The 24,199-nt window shown below is 40.1% G+C and overlaps 1 protein-coding gene across 1 annotated transcript in view; it reads right to left on the reverse strand.

The window, feature by feature from the left end:
• Positions 1 to 10,497: 10,497 nt before the first annotated feature.
• LOC127653722 (axin-2-like) overlaps positions 10,498 to 24,199 on the reverse strand; it is a 33,591-nt gene continuing 19,889 nt past the window's right edge. Inside the window, exons 5-10 of the mRNA XM_052140517.1 lie at positions 23,710 to 24,116; positions 23,333 to 23,509; positions 21,187 to 21,384; positions 20,972 to 21,052; positions 16,564 to 16,737; positions 10,498 to 10,917 (exon numbers count right to left, since the gene is read on the reverse strand). Of these exons, the coding sequence (XP_051996477.1) occupies positions 10,791 to 10,917; positions 16,564 to 16,737; positions 20,972 to 21,052; positions 21,187 to 21,384; positions 23,333 to 23,509; positions 23,710 to 24,116 (1,164 nt within the window). The 3' untranslated portion in view covers positions 10,498 to 10,790. The remainder of the gene's footprint in view (positions 10,918 to 16,563; positions 16,738 to 20,971; positions 21,053 to 21,186; positions 21,385 to 23,332; positions 23,510 to 23,709; positions 24,117 to 24,199) is intronic.

Raw genomic sequence — 24,199 nt, forward strand, 5'->3', positions numbered from 1 at the left:
TGGAGGTCTCAGGATGCTTCACTGTTGGCACGACACAGGACTCATGGTAGCGTTCACCTTTTCTTCTCCGGACTATCGATTTCCCAGATGTCCCAAACAGTCGGAGGGGGGGCTTCATCAGAGAAAATAACTTTGCTGTCCAATCCTTGTACTTCCTGCAGAATTTCAGTCTGTCCTTGATGTTTTTCTTGGAGAGAAGTGGCTTCTGTGCTGCCCTTCTTGACACCAGGCCATTGTCCAAAAGTCTTCGCCTCACTGTGGGTGCAGATGCCCTCACACCAACCTGCTGCCAATCTTGAGCTCTGCACTGGTGCTGACACGCTTCTGTATCTGACTCCTCAGGAGGAGACGGTCCTGGCACCTGCTGGACACTCTGGGACGTCCTGAAGCCTTCTTCACTGCTACAGTTGAATCTCTCTCCTTGAAGTTCTTGATGATCCGGTAAATGGTTCTTTCAGGTGCAATATTCCTTGCAGCAATTTCCTTGCATGTGAGGCCATTTTGATGCAAAGCGATGATGGCTGCACATCTTTCTTTAGAGGTAAGGGTTAGGGTTAGGGTTAGGGGAACACAATACAAGAACAAGAACACAATGATTGGAAGCACTTCTTCCCTCCTTTTATAGCGATCAGTCTGCTCTTATAATCCAATCAGAATGATAGGGGGATGTCACCTGACTAGCACTCGTTCACACTTTCACAGGTGCTGCTGATATGATTAGTGAAATGATGTTAGCTGGTCAATTTGTGCCAGGGCCAAAAAACTGTGAAATTTGGTTTGTGATAGTTAATTTCTTTTGGCCAATGAAGCTTTTTGCAATTATTTAAAATGCATCTGATCACTCTGTACAATAATCTAGAAACAATGTGAATCAACACCACAACAACTGAAGCAGAAAACTTGCAAAACACAAAATTTATGTCACTGCCAATACTTTTGGCCACGGCTGTACACATTTGATCTGTGTGGGAATGGCTCCTTTTCATGGACAGACACTGAAACTCAATTTTGTTTATGGTGCCCAGTGTTGAGGATCAGTAGAGATGGAGAACAGAAACATCTTCAACTATCTTTAAAAAAGTACTCAAACAAACCACATTGCTCTTATGGCATTTATATAAAGTTCTCTAAATATCTATATGTTCATGCAGTACATTTTCAACAGCAATATCTCTTTACAGCAGCTTTGCCACTTTTTCAAATGATCCTTTTTTCAACAATCTTTTTCATTTTACCTTGGCTACCAGTTTATGTCTGAACTGAACCTTCAAACAAAGGAAGCTTCTCATGGAATGGGTTAAAGAGTTATTTTCCAGGCAGTTCTGAAAGCCCCTGAAGATGCTTGAGTCATGTTCTCTCAAGAAGCTTGGCTTCCATTGAAGTTCAAATGCATTGCTTGCGGGCACACTCTTTGTAGTGGGGGTGGGTTGTGGGAGAGATGGTGGCACAGCTCACCAGCATTTCCTCCATTCTCACCCACACGGGGACATGAGAGAGGGTAAGAAATTAAAACTACCCATGTGCTGCTGGATCGGGCAGAAGGTTGGAGATTCTGATGGAGATTCTGCTTGCATGTCTGGATCCCAGAACACAGAAGGGGGTTGGAACGGACGGGGGTTCTCTGTTTGACATGCTCTAATGAGGACAAGCTCTCTGAGTTACAGTGCCAGCAGTTTCATTTCATATTCATGAGGGACAGACCAAGAGTCTAAGTGATTACCAAGAGAAACTTATAATAGTTAGTGGTATTCTTTAATAACAACGGTAGTTCTAGTAAATGTCTCTGCTCCAAACTGGGACAACCCTACATGTCTATGCACTTCCCAAAGATTCCTAAACTCATCAGCCATCATGTTATTTTTGGAAGGGACCTAAATTGAGTTGCCAACACAAATCTTGCTAGATCTCTAAATCAGCTATACCCTCTACAATGTCCCGGTCTTTACCGGTCAAATAGGTTGTGTTGATCGCTGGCATTTATTTGCTATTTCTTTTCTACTGAAAATCAGGTTTAATCTCGTATCGGTTCTTCTTCTTTGGTAGAGCCCTACTGTCTTCTCATTACCTCAGACTGCTCTGATCGCGCCCCTCATCTCTTCAACATTTCCTAACCCTAACCTGATCTTTGTGAATTTTTATCCAAAACATTGACTTTTTCATTGAAACTAACGAACCAGAATCGGTCTCTGCATCTTTTTATGGGATATATTTAAAGCCTTCATTCGTGGTAGGATTATTTCATTAAATGCCCATTTGGTCTAGATGAGGAAATCTCAGCAAAGTCAATTTGATTTACTTTCAACAGGTAAAGCAGAATATTTGCGTATCGGTACTAAAGCAGCTTCAGTGAACATAAAGACAGAGCAGGTCGTCTTCTCGCATCCCAGCTCAAACATAAGTCTGCGTCTCGCTTTATTACACATATACGTTCACACTAAACTGGGTTTCAAATAAAGCGGCTGAGAAAATTCCTGTAAGCGTCCCACATTTTCCTTTTCCCCTGTCTCTGTCAGACGTCTTTTTAAGTTGATTGATTGAATTAAGCTTGATTTAAAATGCCGGGACATCTTACCCCTTTATATGGTAGGGAGGGTGGAAACTCCACGATGTTTACATCTTTCAATGACATATGATGGAGGTCTCTGACAAATGTACTATTCTATTTCCGGTATATTTAAAGATTTTCAAATGTTTCTGACATGAACTGGTGTATTCTAGAAGCTTTTTCTTGCATTTCTTCTTCCCTCCCAACATTAGTTTTTGCACCTATGCCCCTGAATCCCTCCAGTTACACTAAAAATCCATTGTTTTGCCAACACTGAAAACTATTTTGCCAACATTTTAGGTTGGACTCTCTGTCCTCAGTCCTATTTGCAATAATCACCTGTTCTTACCCTCTGCTATTAATCAGACTTTTGCAAGATGGAGGGATGAGGGTATTGTTTACTTTTCAGATCTTTTTATTGAAAAGTCGTTTGCTTCAATTAATGACTTTATTTCCAAATACCAACTAGCTACTACAGGCTTAATCAGATATTTCCAGCTTCGCAATTTTACTAGGACTCAATTCACTACCTTCCTCGGTTAGCAGTAAAATCTCTGCTTGAAAACATCTGGTAGCCTCATCTGTACTATTTATAATATTCTGCTTTCATCCGCAACATGTTCCTTGAGGAAACCCTGGGAGAAAGAGTTGGAAAGAGTTTTCAGAGGAGCAATAATGGACTGAGACCCTTTCTAGGGTGAGCTGTTCCTCTGCATGTGCTCGGTTATGTGGGACATTTACCTGTAAATACAACCCAACAATTTACCTGTAATTTACCTGGTTGCATGTGTGAAAAGGGCTGCTGACTCAAGTATTTTGAATCCATTCACCAAAAAGATTCGGCAAATGATGCCTTTGCGCCAGTAGATGGTGACAAATGACCGTCTTTACATTATGAATGAGTAAAGTGTATGGAATCAAACGCATAAGAGCATTCACAACCGGAACAAGCTTAATTATACTTTAATAAATCATCTTATAGAAGTGTAGGTAAAGTTTCATACATTTTCTTATTTGCATATGCAAATTCATGGTAAAAATTGAGAAATGTAAAAGATAAAAATAGCATAAAATCCCAAAAGAAGTGTATAGTTCTTTTGTTATTACTTCAGGGAAGAAATGGACTCATCATCATCCTCATCAAAGAAAGTTTTTCTGGTCAAATATTACCGTGAGGACCAAAGGTCAGGCTAATTAATGAATTCCATAACAGGGTAAGGGATAGTTCATCCGGCATGTTGAAAGATTGCCGAAATGAACGAACGATATTCCTCCTCTTGTTCAGCCAGTCAGCAGATCTTCATTCATGAATGAGCAAATGAGTGTATCATCACATTCAGTTTGTTCATGAGATGACTGACTGGTTCAGTGAAGGGGTGTATTCGTTCAGTGGGTCCAACCAATGGAGTGCTACTAGCTCATGCTATAGTCATGAAGACATGAAGAGCCACCATTGACTTCTAGAGCCCATTGGCTTAGAAAGGGAGAGACGTCAGTGAACGACAATTATGAGTTTGTGTATGGAGGTGAATAAGAACTAATCGTTCACTTTGGTTCTTTTTCTTTGTGGAGGTCCACAGTTTTATTCTGAGGTCTTGGCTGATTTATTTTGATGTTCCCATGATGTCAAGTAAAGAGGCACTGAGTATGAAGGCCTTAAAATACATCCACAGGTACACCTCCAATTCAGTACACCTCCTATCAGAAGCTAATTGGCTAAAGGCTCAACATCATTTTCTGGAGTTTTCCAAGCTGCTTAAAGGCACAGTTCACTTAGTGTGTGTAAACTTCTGACCCGCTGGATTTGTGATATAGTCAATTAAAGTGAAACAATCGGTCTGTAAAAAAAAAATGACTTGCATCATGCACAGGTCCTAAACGACTGGCCAAAACTATAGTTTGCTAATATGAAATCTGTGGAGTGGTTGATGGTGTTTAATGTGGAAAAATGTGTAAAAGTGTTTTGTACTGTTGTTTCATTTTTCTTGTATTTCTGTTTGCTGAATAACAAATGTGAACATCTCTCTCTTTGAACCTCTGTACGCTCATTAAAGAGTAAATTGACATTTTCACATTTAAGACAACAGTCTGTTCCCTCCTAGATGTTTTTTTGTGTTTACATAATTTTTATATTATTTCTAAATTCCAATCATCCAAATTCTGCAAGCAGAATTTCATAATGCCTGACAAAGATATGGTGAATCTTATGTCAGAGAAGCCTAAAGGTCGAAGGTCGCACTTCTGGGTGCATTTACTACATTTCCCTCGTGTCCCAGTGTACTCAAAGTCTTGGAGAACTTGGCTGTTAGAGTGAAACCCCAATGAAAGGTTCATTACAATTTATGTAATCATTCTACATAAAGTTATTTAAATACTAATATTATCAGTGTTATTCCTTGTCAACGTAATTTCACAAGTGTGTTTTTCACTACACTGTGTGGATGGTGGTTATGCCAGACAGATGCATTGCTCTTTATAACCCAGCAAGACCTGAGCTGACCACACGTGTACTTTCTCTTTTCATCTTTATTTCCACCATTTCATATGTCAGTAAATAGTCTGCACTTATATAGCGCCTTTTTAACCTTAGCGCTATTCAAAGCGTTTTACACTGTGTGATACACACACACACACACACACACACACACACACACACACACGACAGCAGAGCTGCATGTAAGGTGCTAGTCTGACATTGGGAGCAACTTGGGGTTCAGTGTCTCGCCCAAGGATACTTCGGCATGTGGAGTCATGTGGGCCGGAATCAAACCACCAACCCTGTGATTAGGCGCCGACCCGCTCTACCACCTGACCCACAGCCGCGCTTCGTAGAACTTTTTTTATTACATGGCTGTCAAAAATATACATTCTAGTTTTCATTGTGTGTTAAGTATCGATGAGTTTTGATTGTTTAAAAAAAATTTTGAGGACCCAAACTTTTGCTTTAGAAGGATTTTCTGGTGCACATATTGTTTGTGATTCAAGAGATAATTAAAGATAGAAGCCATATGTTTTCTCAAGGGCAGCAGATCCCAGATTAGTCAGAAACCCAGCATGATCACACGGGTACTCGACATGTTGCTACCAAATGTTCCCGGACATCAACCACATTCTGTGGAGTTGGGCTATACACTGTGCGACATTTGTTGTGCGAGCTCTGGACAATTCTGTGCTGTCAGGAGAAATGGTGTGGAGATCAGTGGTGCTTGTGAGAGGTTTACGAGTGGAACTGAGTGACTGACATCATGGCAACACTCTGTAGACATTTCACCTGAAATCTGAAGTTCACACCTGCTTCAGCTGGTTGTAATTTCAGTAAGCACAGACTGATTTCAGCTGAAGAACAGTAAATAACAGCTGTAAGTCAATACACAAAACATCAGTGCTTTAAATGTTGTGTGATGGCTGGTGCTTTGTGACCCCTTAGCAAAGGTAGCTAGTTAGTTGTGCTATAGCATTTGCTGAGATTGTGTACATGATAATGAGAGGGGCTTTAATTTTTTTCCCATTCTCCATCATTCTCTCTCAATCTCCTCAGAAACCGTTATTGCCGATTCAACATCAAGGATTTGTATTCTGGCACCTGAAACTCTCTTTCTCTTTCCTCAAGTCCATTTGCTTTATCCCTCCTTCACACTTTTCCTCTCTTTCTCTCTTCTCTGTGTGGCTCCTCGTGCTTTCTGAACAATCAAATAATTAAACAGATTGTAAACATTATTTTACCTGGCAATTAAATATGCGAACAGAACACAGAGATCAAAGGGCGATTAAAGCAAATCTACAAAGAGTCTCCGCACAACAGATCTCAGCATGTGTCCATGACGCCAGCAGAAGAAACACTTCTAATCCTCCAGGCCTGTTTACTTGGGTGTACAAATTTGCACTGACGACAATTTGATTCGATTACAATATTTTTACCTAACGATGAACTTAACCTAATCTAAAATTTGGTCAAGATTAGATTCCATAGGCCTATTTCACAAAATGGCGACCGCAACCGGAAGTAGGGTAACGATTCTTCCGGTCGCGCCGCCGCTCTCTACGATCCCCATTCATTCTTGGACATTCTTCACAAAATGGACTGTGAACAGCGTGTTTTTTCTCAGTCATTCATGTACTTGCCAAAAGTACATATATCCGATGTTGTCCGTTTTGTTGACATTTTTCAGGGAGATGTGAAACGATCAAAATTGGACAAAGGTTACAAATTCTTTTTTGAGCAATTTATTTTTGACTACCAAGGTATGTATTATTTACGATAGGCGATTTACCTTTTGTTGGTTTTATGGATGAATTTCAAAGTGGTGTAATAAAAAAAAACGAGTTTTAACCATGTTTGTGTGTATTTGGACACTGCAGTCTCAAATATTATTGCAGGGACAGTGGTAATTAGGGCCAGATGTTATAAGTCGTTAAGAAAGCGTGAGGAACCACATCAACTTGAGGTAAATACATACTGGATTTAGCTAATGATGAATGGTATATTTTTTGATAACCAAGATAAATTCTACTTGTCTCAGTATCAATAGTAACGTCAGCAGCTATAGTTAGAAAAAAAACAAAACAATGTTACATTCATTAAAATGGCATTGCACTTGATGACACTTGCTATACCAATCTTCACCCACAAAATAAATAAATAAATAGAGATGATGTCTGATTGTATGTGTGATATCTAGTGGCTTTAAAAAAAAAATCATGTTATTTAGTTGTCCAGGAGAGTGCAGCAATCTTACACTAGATTATGGCTCATTTTCATGTCATCACCATGAATGAAACTAAGAATTGTACATCTTTACAGTAAATTTAATTTAACTTTGCTATTTTATCTAAACATGAAAATAATGAAATTAAGGCAAATAAATAATAAAAAACTAATTTTACACTAATGATATTACATTTTAAAAAGTTACAAAAACATTTTTGTATGTCCCCAAAAAAATCCCAGTGTACACCCTAAATGAACACCACACAAAAGTTAAATAAAGATGTGAAATATATGAGTCTATCACTTTCTCCAGATCACGCTTGAATCTAACCATCCACCTCAAATGGCAGCTTATACTTGTACTTGTGCTGCTGGAAGAAGTTTGTGCAACCACCTGGTTGCACTACTTTACCAGACAGCACATTACAGTACATTAGGAACCAAAAATGTTCCAGCTGCCCTTGCTTGCACAAGCAGACATGGCATAGACCACGCACCCAGGTATAAAAAACAAACTCCTCAAACAGTTTTAATTTAGCCAACAGTAAATAATAAATAAAAAAAAAAGTATGTAAAATGCATGTGCAAATCAGATTACAATCAAATGCAATATATACATGTTTTGTCAGGGCATCACTCCTGAACCAGTGGATCAGCTTGTAGTGCGCAAGCCGAAAGCCTCTGGTAGGAGCTGTGTGCAGTCTACTCTGTATAGAGCATATGGAGGTAATCTCCAAATACTAATACAATACATATTCACATTAGATAAGACACACTGATAATTAACACACTGAGGCATGAACATTTTTGTTTAAGGACCTTTGCCTGACAACGATGTGATTGCTGGAGCAGCATCCCTCATCTCCCTTCGACCACAACCGCTTATAGCAAAAATTATCAATGGGATGTCTGCTGTAAGCATGGTGTCCTCTAAATTTGGAGAGGTCCCAAAAGGTTCACTGCTGTCTTACCAGTGTCCAGCTGTACTGCCAAAGGATGTGCTCATTCATCCATATGCTCCACAATTCCCCCCATTACCTGTCCCACAATACACACTTCCACAATTTAATTTTGTCCCTGGTAGCTGGGCTGAACTCCTGCATATGCAGAGTCTGGAGGTGACCCCTGAAATATCAGGGATCGTTGAGGAGGGAACAAGGGATCAAGCCAAAAGCCCGCTCTGGTTCAGCATGCGTCGTCTCCGTCTTACAGCAAGCAAGTTCCATGAATTTCCAGTGCCTCATCAAGAGCACCTAATTAAATAGAACAAAATAAAACTTTTTTAGTGTTAAACATGACACTTTATCATTAGAGGGGGAAAAAACGTATTCATTTGGTAAATTGCAATTACATGTATGCAGTTATAAAACAGTTAGAACATCACTGTAAATTTTTTATTCACCCCAACAGCCTCACATACCATTTTTTATTTAGTTCTGTTTAATCAATTGTTCATATTTTCTCCATTGTTGCACATTTAATAATAACTGGACAAGAACTGAAATGGGTGTCAGACAAAAGAGACATGCAAAATACTGGGGTCCTCTGAGCTAAACCACAGAATGCAGTATAAAAGGGGCTGACAAGAGAAATGATGACTTATCGTGCTATCGGAATGATCGTAAATACTAGTTTCCTAGTTTAAAAAAAAAATGGAGACGAACGCCCTCACAAGATAAAATTTGAATGCGATGAGCTCGTAGTCACAACTTCAGAAGAGGGAAGTAGGATGTTTCCGATGGCACGTAAAGGCAGCAAAAAATTAGCTGCTACCAGTAATAGCTAACTTAGGCCTATATTTTAAATCGTGGTATTGGTCGCACCAGACCATGCTAAAAATAATTAAATACAAATTCATCTTCCTAACATGCTCCACTGCTAGCATAACTGCTACTATATGCTACAGCAATTTTATAAAATCTAACATATTGTATTGGATAATAACATGTTACACTCACCCGGGGGAGCGCGGCTGTCGTAATCGTGCTCCTGCACCAGCAGCGCGGCATCAGCACTTTCCACTTCTGCTTCCTCGAGTAAGATGTTCCAGGAAAACCGAGAAGGTACGGCCTGCGGTGTAAGATACTTACGACCGGACTCTCTAACACAGACTTCGTCCTCCGTGAAGTGCTTAGCACACTAAAAAGTACTGCCTTTCCTCACTGTGAACGTCGGCCCCTCCTCTCTTCGTATAGCCCATATCCAACGCCTTTTCAACATTTCATCGCAAGGAAAGCTGTGAAATGATAAATAGGGTTGTTTCTTTTTCGAGTTGAAACATAAAGGTGCGCAACATGTCTGACTGCTTTTAGATTCCGCCATTGTTCTCCGACTGCTGCTGCTAGCGCGTTCACCGGAAAATAGTTTACCCTACTTCCGGTCTCGGCGGCCATTTTTGTGAAATAGGCCTATTCTCTTCGCTTACTTTAGAAGGATTCAACATGTATTTGGTCAAATGGACACAACGTGTTATGAATAATGAATCAGAAATCCCATCCTGCAGTGACTCCACAACATGATCTGAGTTTGAACATTTATCAGCACCTGCTGGTGGAATCGGCAGACTTTGCTTTTAGAATAGAGGCGCTTCTGGAACATCTTAACACAAAGCCCTATTTCTCAGGAAATACTTCATTAACATAACGTAGCGTACACCTTTTCCAGATGCCCACTTGTGCTTTGTGCGCTCTCTTGAAACTTATATTAGGCGTCGTTGCACGTTGCGCTGCACCCAGTACAGTCATGAAAACAGAGCCCCTTAAGACCGAGGGAAGCCCAGCAGATCAAATCTGAAATAAAGTTCCACGTCACAGGGTTCACTGGAGAAGAAGTGACTGGTCACTTTGTTTGGGGTAATGTTGTATCCAATTCAATATGACATTACAGAGAAATCTAAAACCACAGTTTCAGTTCAATTGAAAAATAGAAAACTTTATTAAAGTAGAATAATTATAATAATTACAATAATTAAAGGTGACTCTCTGACTCTCTTTGTATGGTGTATAACTTATAATAAATAATACTTAAATAAAATACAATAAAACAAATTAAATTAATGAATTATATACTGTGTATACATATATGCCCTGAAACAGGGCAGCACATGGCATGATCCATGTAGGCACGAGTGCTGTACTATAAAACACACTTTCATTTCCTCACAGTTCATTATCAAATCCAATGAGGACAGAAATATAGTTCTCTACATCGATGCAATTTCTATTTTAAAGGAATATTCCATGTTCAACACAAGTGAAGATCAATCGACAGTATTTGTGTCGTAATGTTGATTACCACAAAGCTACTTAAAAACTACAATTCCCAGAAGGCCGTATATCTCTTGTGGTGCTGTGGCGAAGGATTGGTTACAAGTGTTCCTTCCCATTGATTAACTCAAGTGAGCTTAAAAAGGGGAATGGGGTCCAAAGTGTCCATCAGCATCATGTTCCACAGACGCTCGATGTAGATAGTAAGTTTAATAATGAGTCTAAGTCGTCTGTCAGTATAGCGAGGTGGTTGGGGGATTATTGTTCATCTTTAATCTGTTTCTTCCACCTTGCCGAGAACTTTACCCTTGAACATGGGTAAGACAGAACGATCTTCCCAAACTTCTTCAAACACAGCTCCACATTCAAACTCATCACTCGCCTTCTTAAAGTAGTACCTGTAACAGAACAAGAGAAATGTTCTTTATTTAATTCATATAATGCCTTGGTATGTTGTACATTATTTCTTCTTTCTTTCTTGTTATTAAAGTTCTTTGAATTAATTTCACTTGACAATAAATTGAAAACATAAAAACACTGACATTGGGGTAACAAACGGACTGTCATCGGGCCCTAGTCAAAGATAACCTTTGAGGTGATGATGAGTATGTGGTTGAATGTCTGCTATTAAGTACAATTCAGATTTGTCTAAAGTTTACGTTCAGAACGGGTCTTACGGGCCCACTGCTAGCTTGAACGAGTCTCCTCGTAACTGTATGTGTGAAGGTGTCTACACAAAAACACGCTTTAGTTTCCGAGGTTTCTTGACTGGAACTTAACAAAAGATAAAACTAAGAAAGGACACAAAGTCAATGAGACTCAAAAAACTTTAATTTCAACTCCTAGCGCCAGGCCCGGACTGGCCATCGGGAGCACCGGGACCGTTGGCCTGGCGACTAAATTGGCCTGCTGCCAGCCAGCGGTTTTTCTTTTTATTATTATTATTATTATTATTATTATATTACTACCTTTACCAGTGATCAATTTTGAATTCGTCATTCAATAAAATTATTATTAATATTAATAACAATAAAAAATAAATAAATCATGAATCTGTTAGTGGACTGGCAAGGCTACGATTCGACTTTACGCCTCAGACAAACGGTTGAACAGAAAATGCCAGCAGCGCCCGTCTAACGTTACATTCGTGGAGAAATCAAAACAAATGAGTGCACACAGAAAACTCACAGAAGAAATGTACTGAGGTAAAAATTCTAATTGTTGTTGTTTTATTTATAACATATGATTTAGTTTAACATAACACAACTAAGGGAGCTGTTTTGCTGAATATTATCACGATTGAAAATGTTACATTGAATTTATTGTTCAATAAACAAGTAGCGTAGTTAATATTTATTATTAAGTTACTTACATTTTAGACACAAACCATATTAACTGTTTTTGTTCTATTTCACCGACTAAAATAGTTCCAAAGGAAAGCTACAGCAGTGCTTTGTTCCTAAATGATTCAGCGTTTTGAACGAATCTTTTGTATGAATGACTCACTAATTAAGACGGTCACTTGCCGCCACCTATTGGCGGTTTACTTTATTGTTGAAGTATTGCATTTTTTTTTATATTCAAACATTTATTTAAAACATCAATCTCATAACATTATTTATTGCAGTTGTAATTGCAGTGCACAGGACGTTATGTGCAGACCCATTTGATATTAGGACTGCTTTACTTCTAGGTTGGTTGTTTATGTTTTTATGTTATGGTCATACTGTGAAATAAATGTGATTTGGGGGGGGACGACAAGGTTGTCCGTGTTTCTAAATTTTATTTGGGTGCATAGGATGGCCTGGATGGGTGTAGGATTTCCCGGCCTGAAATTGTGTCCCAGTCCGGCCCTGCCTAGCGCTGACATCACGCTCAGGTTTGACTTTATATCTCTGTAACCAAGAGACCATTCACAGGGTCAAAGGTTATATACCCTTCTACCCCCAAAAGGCAAATGTGAGTTTGGGTTTTGGTCCTTTTGGAGTTTCTAATGATCCCAGTTCCTCTCTTTAAAGGCAGGATGATCTGCGGGGTATCTTTAATGTTTGGCTTTGTAATGGAAAATCCCTCGTTCTCCTCGTGTGGTGCTGATCTGGATATCCAGCAGCCGTTGGCTCTATGAGGAGAGGTACTCATACAAATAACCACTGCAGAAGTGTGTGTGTGTTTTTCTTTTGCTGTTCCCTGTTGATGAAAATCAGAAAGAGATGGTGGACACACACACAAAACAATGATGAACTGAATCTGAATTAAAAAATGGTAAAGAAATGCTCATTTTTTTGAGGGGGATGAAAGAAGCCCATGAAACAATGGAATAATGTGTGCTCATACAATTAATTACTTTTCTTTTTCAGAAGGGTTATGCTCCTTATTCTGAAGGTAAAACATAAGAAAAAAGATGACTGCACCGCCAAGGACCCCTCTGTCAAGCTCCTGAAGTTTGCAGATGACACCACTGTCATCGGCATCTTCCGAGATGATGATGAATCTGTCTGTAGCTGAACTCGCTCAAAACGGTGGAGATGATAGTGGACTTTAGGAGGAACACCCCAACACTGACCCCCCTCACCATTCTGAAGAGTCATTCAGGTTTCTGGGCACTACCATCTCACTGGACCTGAAGTGGGAGACGCACATTGACTCCATTGTAAAAAAAGGCCCATCAGAGGTTGTATTTCCTTCATCAGATGAGGAAGTTCAAGCTGCCACAGGTGCTGCAGTTCTACTCATCAGTCATTGAGTCTGTCCTCTGCACTTCAATAAGTGTCTGGTTTGGTGCAGGTACTAAATCAGACATCGGACGACTACAGAGGACAGTTCGGACTGCTGAGAGGATTACTGTTGCCCCCTGCCCCCCCTTTAAGAACTGTACACTTCCAGAGTAAGGAAAAGGGCTGGTAAAATCACTCTTGACACACTCACCCAGCACACTTCCTTTCTGAACAGTTGCCTTCTGTCCGGCGCTACAGATCTCTGAACACCAGAACCGTCAGACACAGGAACAGTTTTTACCCTCAAACTATCCATCTCATGAACAGATAAAACTGCCCCATATACTCTCCATTGTGGCATTACAATCATGTGCACATTCAACTATTCATATTTATATTCCATTTATTTTTAACATATCCTACCTGTTCTGCACAATATATTAAATCACCTGCGCATAACTGTATATCTGTATATAACATATTTGAATAACCTTCTTGACCTACTGCAGTTTCCTCTATACCTTTATCTGCTGTATCTTATTTTTTTATTCTTATTTCACTCTTTGTATATATATGTCCATAGGTATATTTTAAATGTTTGTATGTATATATTGAATATGTATATTTTTGTATTCTCTTTGCACTGGAAGCTTCTGTCAGCACTACAAATTCCTTGTGTGTGTGTGTGTAAGCATACTTGGTAATAAAGCTCATTCTGATTCTGAAGAAAAGTAGCGTAAAGTGTAAAGAAATGTGTTTTTTTAAGGGAACTTGTTTTGTGTCAAATAATTGTTTTCTCTGGAACATCTGGTATCAATACTGTCTGGTGACCTGGATATCTGTGATGATATCTGTGATGACATATGTGATGATATCTGTGATGACATATGTGATGATATCTGTGATGATATCAGTGATGATATAGGTGATGATATCTGTGGTGATATCAGTGATGATATCTGTGGTGATATCAGTGATGATATCTGTGATGATATATGTGATGATATATGTGATGATATCAGTGATGATATCTGTGATGATATATGTGGTGATATATGTGGTGATATCAGTGATATCTGTGGTGATATATGTGATGATATCTGTGGTGATATCAGTGATGATATCTGTGGTGATATCAGTGATGATATCTGTGGTGATATCTGTGATGATATCAGTGATGATATCAGTGATGATATCTGTGATGATATATGTGATATCTGTTGTGATATCTGTGATGATATATGTGATGATATCTGTGGTGATATATGTGATGATATCTGTGGTGATATCTGTGATGATATCAGTGATGATATCTGTGGTGATATCTGTGATGATATCTGTGGTGATGATATCAGTGATGATATCTGTGATGATATCTTTGGTGATATATGTGATGATATCTGTGGTGATATCTGTGATGATATCAGTGATGATAACTGTGGTGATATCTGTGGTGATATATGTGATGATATCAGTGATGATATCTTTGGTGATATCTGTGATGATATTTGTGGTGATATCTGTAGTGATATCTTTGGTGATATCTGTGATGATATCAGTGATGATATCTGTGATGATATATGTGATGATATCTGTGGTGATATCAGTGATGATATCTGGTGATATCTGTGGTGATATCAGTGATGATATCTGATGATATCTGGTGATATCTGTGGTGATATATGTGGTGATATATGTGGTGATATATGTGGTGATATCTGTGGTGATATATGTGATGATATATGTGGTGATATATGTGGTGATATATGTGATGATATCTGTGGTGATATATGTGGTGATATATGTGATGATATCTGTGGTGATATATGTGGTGATATATGTGATGATATCTGTGGTGATATCTGTGATGATATCTGTGGTGATATATGTGATGATATCTGTGGTAATATCTGTGATGATATCTGTGGTGATATATGTGATGATGTCAGTGATGATATCTGTGATGATATCAGTGATGATATCTGTGGTGATATCTTCGGTGATATCTGTGATGATATCTGTGGTGAAATCAGTGATGATATCTTTGGTAATATCTGTGGTGATATCTGTCTCTTCCATAAAAAATCAGTCCCTTATTACACAAGTTCACACACAAATCTAGCAAATCAACACTAGCGTTAATGCCAGCGCAATGTCATAAGTGCAAAGTCAGTGGGCATTGCCATGAAGTTTTGGTATTGTCGTGCAAGCATGTGCTAAGTCTAGGCACAAATGGGCTGGATCACGTGCAATTTAATTTGGAAGCTCTTCTCTGGTTATTAATAAACAAAATGAGTTTTCGGTTGAACAGCACATTTGGCGAGCGGGGGCTTCATGGACTTCTCGTGCAGTCTCGTAAACCTGCAGTACAATGGTCTGTCAACACTAAATAATACTTTCGACTCCAGTTCATTTCTCATCAAACCTTATCAGATGCTTTCATAACAATCATGAGACTCATGAATAATTAATTAGACTTCTGAATGATACTTTTGTGTTCTTTTGAAGCTTGAAGAGGTGGTCACCATAAACTGCCATTGTATGACATCACTGAGCACAACATGTATTCACTATTTCTCCTTTGTGATCAGAACAAGAAAGGAAGTCAAATGGGGATACAACAACACAGGGATGAGTAAACAATGACTGAATTTACATCTTCAGGTGAACTAATCATTTAATAATTTTCATCTACCAACACAAATAAAGGCTAGTATTAATAGTGATTGTATCGGCACACACTTCACTTCTATCGGTCGATTTTGAGTTTGAAAAATATAATTCACTTATTGAAACAAAAAAATATATATATTTCAAAATTCAAATTACACATCAAACTAAACAAAAATATAATAAAAATAATGAAATTAAATGATCAGAAAGATCATATACCAAATCCTAAACCAGATCCTCTCCAGTTTCCTCCACCGGCACCTTTTACAGTGACTTATAAATCAGTCTGTGACAACAGGTGCAAAAACACCAATAAGATCATAAACACAATTATAAATATGAACATAATAATAATCATTGAAAAATAAACCTATAGATAGTTTTTCACAAATCTCCTAAAGTTTAGTTTCATAAATCTGCAGCATTGATGGTCAGGGACATCATTTGATGTTCCTCAATAGCTGATTAACAGCTGCTGCTGGAATCTCCAAACTGTAAATGCAGGAACAGACGTGCTTCTCAAACGACCGATTCCTCAGGAAACAGCATTTGTGCCACTTCATTAACAAACACCCACAGATAGCACAAACACTCCCACACATGCCAACTTGTGCTTTGCGCTGGCACGAAAATACAGCCTTAATATTTTAGGTGTACCTGTAGTTGCCTGTCTTGTGTAGCTGTTCTTTAAAATGTCCAAGCGTGAGACCGTGTGTGTTCATGAGTCTGCGGTAAGGGATTTCCTCGCCACAGAAGTAGTAAGTAACTACCAGCTCAGAGTCTGTGGATCTTACACACAGTCCACTGCTCTGCATTCTCAGTTCCCTCCACCTAAACAATCAAAACACAAAAATAATCATTAGTAAACGTGTCAAAATGACATCAAATCCATTATCTGTTTCAGTATGTTTAATTCATAATAGTCTTGAGTTTATTCTTGTATAATGTTCACTTTTTTGTGATATGAACTGTCTGAGGTTAGTCGGATATAATCGGTGTTGCTGGGGCAGCCGGCAGGCAAACCGGCCTCGTTTGAATGCTGCGGTGAACACCTCGGCTACACGTGACAGATGTGGCTGTAAAGTTAGCATTTGTCTGACCCAGCTGCTTTGCTTAGGGTTAGGTCTGGCCTTACACAAACTCCACCTCTCTTTAAAAGACTTTGATACTGCTTTTCATCGCTCTCCCCCATTGAACTAAATGGTCAAACTCAACCTGTGCTCATTGACCCATTACAGCCTCACACTGGACCATCCTGTGTTTCAGGGGTGTTTAAAGGGCAAGTCCCCAAAAGAGTATCTTTTCATTCACTTCTAGTCCTTTGTTAGCACAAGTTCAGAGGGCAATGAGAGACATCCTGAGATAAACTGGCATCACACATTATGCAGTGATTTTCAGTGGAAAACTTCATTTACATAATTGCTTAGACTGAGCTCAGTTTAGGCCAAGCGCACACTAAACGACTTGCTGCTGGTGCGCACAATACAGGACTGTAGCGTCTCAACTACATGTCCATTCGTCCCCGAGTGAGGCCATGTGAACACTGGTATTATGATGGTTTTGGGTGATCTGATCACAAGAGGGCAGTGGTGGCTCAGTGGTTGAGGCTCAGGGTTACTGACCAGAAGGTCGGGGGTTCAAGCCCCAGCACCACCAAGATGCCACTGTTGGGCCCTTGAGCAAGGCCCTTACCTCCAGGTTGCTCCGGGGGGATTGTCCCTGTAATAAGTGTACTGTAAGTCGCTTTGGATAAAAGCGTCTGCCAAATGCATAAATGTAAATGTAAGTGTACAAGCAAGACACATCACCGTTACACCTGGTCATCTCTTTTGACCACTTGTGTTCGGATTTGGTCTCTGATTTCATGAGAACATACATCAATTATTATGTCTGTGTATTACTGAATAATAAAGTGTAAAAAAGTAAAAGTTGAGAAAGAAAGCAAAAACCGGCGCACAGTTCCTCTTATTTAGGCTATTCATAAACATGAGATTTACAGCAGAATTTGATTATTTTCGGGCAGTTTCTGTAACTGAGCTTCTAGCGCTGCTCATGTCGGTGTCCCCGTTGAGCACGTTCATGCATTCACTTTTTACATTTTCTGATCGTGCGCTTATTTCCCTTTAAATCCACACGTTACTGGCGAAAAATCGGCCGTTATAGCTGCCTAGAGCGTCTTCCTGTTCCTAATAGATTGCCCAAAATGCATCTTAAAATTAAGATAATGAAATTCATTCCCAAACTCGTGCATTTTATTCTTGATAACGTCAGAACAGCTTGTGCCCGTTTTTGCACATTTGGCAAAGGAATCGTGTAGGGAGATGTGGGTGAAATTATATTTTAGTTCGAATAATGTTTTTGTCTTCTGCTTCCTAATACCTGTCTCTCCTCTTGCGCTCTCTCTATATTTCATTGGTTTTGGCTCATAACGGTCTCTCACTCGTCGGGACAATACTCACACCTGACCACAAGACGTCTAAATATCAAACTGTCGTAGCGTCTTGGACTAGCCTCAGCATGTCGCAGGAGTGCACACACAATAAACCATTTGTCATGAGATCGAAGACTTCTCGACGCAGACCAGTGTCCGACTCTAAACATGAAAGGAGACGAGTTTGAGTCATCCCAGCGGGAGTTAATCCCTCGCCCGACAGCTCTTTCTGAATGTTTTCTTCAGCGATCTCAGCCGCATATCATCACAAACACTGACTGTGACTAATACAATCTGAAAGCAGACACAGAACAGTCTGTTTTGGTTGAACCTTTATTCTTTACTTGCTGAAAGCTGCATATGGACAGACACATTCTACAGCACACCTCAAGGGCATGAATACACAAACACATTTACAAGATAAATGTACTCCATGAATCGCATCCTAAATCACACGGTACTCCTGTTGTTATTTTGGCAAGCTCCACATGAAAGTGAATCAGAAAGAGAGTCGGTATGTCTGTCACCCCTCCAGCATTCTCAATCTGCAAGTGTCTTCCTCCGACTGAAGAGAGCGAGACCTCAGCAGATTGTGTGTGTGCTGGCGTGTGTGTGTGTGTGCGTGCGTGTGTGTGTGCATGTGTAAATGTATGCGTGCATGTGTGCGTGTGTGTGCGTATGCATGTGCGTGTGTGTGTGTGCGTGTGTTTGAGGTGCATGTTGTTAAATGACTGTGGAAAACAGCAGCCTACCCTGAAGATTTCAAGTTTTGTTTGTTCCATTTAATTAAAGAAATAGATGTTGTGTATTCTTTGAACTCCAGGTCTTTGCAATTTGTGGATGAATTTAGATGTCTTGTGTTCTTGTGCATGTGGTGATGGAACAAATAGAAATGTTTAATGAGGAACAAGAGATCAGTTAGGGTTGTTTGTTGAGTTAAATAAAAGAGCTGTAATGAAGCGGGTTATTGTAATGAAGAGAAGTACAGAGTTTGAACATACAGAGCATCCGGACAGTATTCCCAGAGCTTCACTTCTTCCACATGTTGTTACAGACTTATTACAAAATGGATTAAATTCATTATTTTCCTCAAAATTCTACAAACAAACCCCATAATGACAACAAGAAAGAGGTTTGTTTGAAGTCTTTGCAAATTTATTAAAAATTAAAAACGATAAAATCACATGTACATAAGTATTCACACCCTTTGCCATGACACTCAAAATTGAGCTCCGGTGCTTCCTGTTTCCACTGATCATCCTTGAGATGTTTCTACAGCTTGATTGGAGTCCACCTGTGGTCAATCCAGTTGATTGGACATAATTTGGAAAGGCACACACCTGTCTATATAAGGTCCCACAGTTAACAGTGCATGTCAGAGCACAAACCAAGCCATGAAGTCCAAGGAATTGTCTGTAGACCTCCGAGACAGGATTGTGTCGATGCACAGATCTGGGGAAGGGTACAGAAACATTTCTGCAGCATTGAAGGTCCCAATGAGCACAGTGGCCTCCATCATCTGTAAATGGAAGAAGTTTGGAACCACCAGGACTCTTCATGAGCTGGCCGCCCGGCCAAACTGAGCGATCAGGGGAGAAGGGCATTAGTCAGGGAGGTGACCAAGAACCTGATGGTCAATCTAACAGAGCTCCAGCGTTTCTCTGTGGAGAGAGGAGAACCTTCTGGAAGAACAACCATCTCTGCAGCACTCCACCAATCAGGCCTGTATGGTAGAGTGGCCAGACGGAAGACACTCCTCAGTAAAAGGCACATGACAGCCCATCTGGAGTTTGCCAAAAGGCACCTGAAGGACTCTCAGACCATGAGGAATAAAATTCTCTGGTCTGATGAAACAAAGATTGAACTCTTTGGCCTGAATGGCAAGAGTCATGTCTGGAGGAAACAGGCACCGCTCATCACCTGGCCAATCCCTACAGTGAAGCATGGTGGTGGCAGCATCATGCTGCGGGGATGTTTTTCAGCGGCAGGAACTGGGAGACTAGTCAGGATCGAGGGAAAGATGAAAGAAGCAATGTACAGAGACATCCTTGATGAAAACCTGCTCCAGAGCACCCTGGACCTCAGAGTGGGGCGAAGGTTCATCTTCCAACAGGACAACGACCCAAAGCACACAGCCAAGATAACAAAGGAGTGGCTACGGGACATCTTTGTGAATGTCCTTGTGTGGCCCAGCCAGAGCCCAGACTTGAACCTGATTGAACATCTCTGAAGAGATCTGAAAATGGCTGTGCACCGACGCTCCCCATCCAACCTGCTGGAGCTTGAGAGGTCCTGCAAAGAAGAATGGGAGAAACTGCCCAAAAAAAGGTGCGCCAAGCTTGTAGCATGATACACAAAACACTTGAGGCTGTAATTGGTGCCAAAGGTGCTTCAACAAAGTCTTGAGCAAAGGGTGTGAATACTTATGTACATGTGATTTATTTTGTTTTTATTTTTAATACATTTGCAAAGATTTCAAACAAACTTCTTTCTTGTTGTCATTATGGGGTTTGTTTGTAGAATTTTGAGGAAAATAATGAATTTAATCCATTTTGTAATAAGTCTGTAACAACATGTGGAAGAAGTGAAGCGCTGTGAATATGTTCTGGATGCTCTGTATATGGGCACACTTACTCATCCGCCTGAAGGTCTGGGCTGTCATCAGTCTGAGGAGACACATGACCTCTGTTTCTCTGCAGGCTGCCCACTGAATGTCTGCAATGAAATGGCAAATGAATGACCAATAGAATAAAGTAATGCATAATGGGTGACACACATTTTCTAAAATGTACCACTCTTGGTTAGATAAATTTTTTTATATTTGTTTCAGTTGCGCAAAATATTCAAACCTCTGCTTGGCCGGTTTAGAGACGTCCTCCAGACGTCTGCATGCCTCCTCAAGCTGAGCCAGTGTATTTGGAGGGGGCAGAGGTGGCATGGCTGAGTCCTGGATAAAAGCATGGCCAGGATGATGCCCACAAGAATGCCCACCCATTCCTCCAAAACCCCAGAGAGGAGTCCTGCCTGATTTATTCAGGCCCTGAGAACTGGAGCAAAATAAATCAGATGAAGAGTGAACACCACGTCTCTAACCATGTCATCTCAGCAGCTCAATAGAGATCCACACCTGAACCTCACAAAGACGTCTTCCTGCAGCATTCCACCAAAATAAAAGCCTGAGGGTATTACTCTAAAAACATTTTAAGAGGCTGGGGAGAGGAGCAATGAGTGAGTCTTTCAAATGTTTGAGTATTGAAAAGGGGGTCCCTGCAAATACTGAGGACATGCGAGTGTATATAAAGTCTGGAATCAACTCTTTATCTGAAAGTAAGAAGGTTATTTTCATGATTTCTACAAGCTATAAAATGTAAGAAAATAACATGGAAATGTTTTGTGGTTTGTAAAATGCTGGAAAAAAATCTTTCTATGCTTGCCCCTTTTAGGGTTAAAGTTAAAGGGCACCTATTATGGAATTGTGAAAATGACCTTTCATGTAGTGTGTAACAGATTTAAGTGAACAAAAACATCCTGCAAAGTTTTATATATGAAAGTTCACCGTAAAAAAAGTTATTGTCTCTCAAAAGTAGGAGTCGACTCTTGAGTCAATTTAATGAATCGTTTTTCCAACGAGTCATTTTCCTTTTCGTTGTGACGTCAAGACGAAAAATTATCAAATTGGCCACGCCCACTCATTGCGCGCGCAGACACCAGGGCAAACTAGAAAACATCATGTCAACAACAAGACGTGCGTATCAAAAGTGACCTTTTTCCACTGCCCAGGGACGAGCATGTGAAGAATCAGTGGCTAGAGTTTATAACTATACCACACAAGTATCGCCCGAACCTTGTGCTGTGTTCGCCTCATTTTAATGACGATTGCTTTACGAACATGAACGCTTTCAAGTGTGGATTCGCGAAGTGTGGAAGGTTCAGTACCAAGTTTATTTGGATCAGCTTCCTCCTCCGAATCACAACCTGTAAGTATTATTAATAATTGTTGCTTTTATGTGTTTTTTAGCATGCTTAATAAGTATTTGTGTGTGTTGTGTACGTTACGCTCAGCGCAGCTTCTAGGTCTCCAATGTCAATGTTTTTGAAATATGTGAAATGTTTGTGGATGTTATTGGAGTTGTCATAAAGAATAGAGCAATAACTTGTAGTAATGCAGTGCTTTAACAATATGTTTATGCGTTGGGCTAACGCAAACAATAACTGATTGGGTGTTTACCACCGAACTTTGGGCTATGATCGCTAACATAAATCAACTCAAATTCCTTCTCTGATTTTGATTTTTTTGGGCGTTCCGTTTCCGACAATCTCTGCACAGAGTATACCAATCACAACTGACTGGGTCATCTGACCAATCACCGCAGATTAGCGTCACGCAAAGGAGGGGTTTGGAAAAATGAGTCGTTGAACGAATCATTTGGGAGTCGGTGAGCAAATCAGGTAAACATAAATGCATATTATAAGACAACAAAAGTGTTTTTTGTCATGGCATGCATGTAAAACTGTTGTTGGGGACTCCCAAAACAATATTAGGAACATTTTAAATGCCATAATAGGTGCCCTTTAAGAAATTACAACTGAAATCTGTTGTTATTATTACTGATGTTATTATTAAATGACTAATTACAATAATATTTATGTTCATTGGGTTTGAAAAAATAACTGTGTGAAAGAAAATGTGCGAAGAGAACCGGCTTCTTCTCTTCTAAACATGTTTACTGGGATTACTGATCATTGAGTTTATATTGAAATAACACGTGGTTAGTGTTTGTGTTTCTTTACACATAAAGAGTACCCCAATCAGTTCCACACTGTGAGGTATTAATATTCTAAAACAATGAAGAAAGAACAGCGGGATCTGATTGGCATCAGAATCCGATGAGGAGAGAAAAGGTGATATTGTGCATCTGTACATTCATTTAATCGTGTTAACTACAAAAGTAGTTCAGTATATTTAGCAGCAATGGTTTAAGTTCTCTGATTCACCTGTGTGTTTTATATCGCCGCTGTCTCTCGCTCTCCAAGATCCACTGCCACACATTCTGTGATGGATCTGTAACATCTCCAGGAAGCTGTGGGGAAATGCTGTCCTCTTCGCTCATCTGACACATGTTTTCTCCATCTGGGACATTACCCAGACGTTTCGATAAGCTACTGGTCCTCCTGATGAAGCAAAAGGTACAAATAAGCAATCATGCACACCTCGTAAAGACGGTGCATTAGAATGACTCAAAAACCCCCATTCCAAGATTGCAGACATCTGGCACACCTGCACACAAACCCATCATAACCCATTAGAGTGCCTGATACATCTAACCTTCCCAGCCATACAAGCCAGAGGACATTTAGGAGAAGGGACTCACCTTGACGTGAACTCTGGGCTGTGACATCGGTGAAAGGTGCTGCTGGACCCATGCGGCGCCAGACACTGAGTGACCCGGTCTGCGGCCTCCACCTCTAGCTGCTCCCTGCTCTTGCTACACCCTTCATGTTGGTGACATACATATAAATGATGAATGTGTTTAGTGGAGGACATCTTGACGGAGGTGGTGCAGGGAGTTTTGGGGAAAGGGCTGGAGGACCGGTGGAGATGGACGTCTGGACATCTTGAGCGGAGAGAGTAAAAGGGAATGCCAGGGGTCTGACATCCTGGGGTCTTTAAGACCCTGGAGAGATGCTCATCCAGAGTTTCCTGAGGATCCTCTTCACAGGACCCAGAGGAAAACAGGCTGAGAGAGGGAGGAGGGTCACTCCCATCTCTCTTCTCTTCCTGCACACATACACATACAATAAACATGACTAACCCTGTTTACATGCGCTTCAGTACACGGCTTATTCCAGGGTTTTTGCAGA

The sequence above is a fragment of the Xyrauchen texanus genome, chromosome 13 (assembly GCF_025860055.1).
Source record: "Xyrauchen texanus isolate HMW12.3.18 chromosome 13, RBS_HiC_50CHRs, whole genome shotgun sequence".
NCBI classification, from domain to species: domain Eukaryota; kingdom Metazoa; phylum Chordata; class Actinopteri; order Cypriniformes; family Catostomidae; genus Xyrauchen; species Xyrauchen texanus.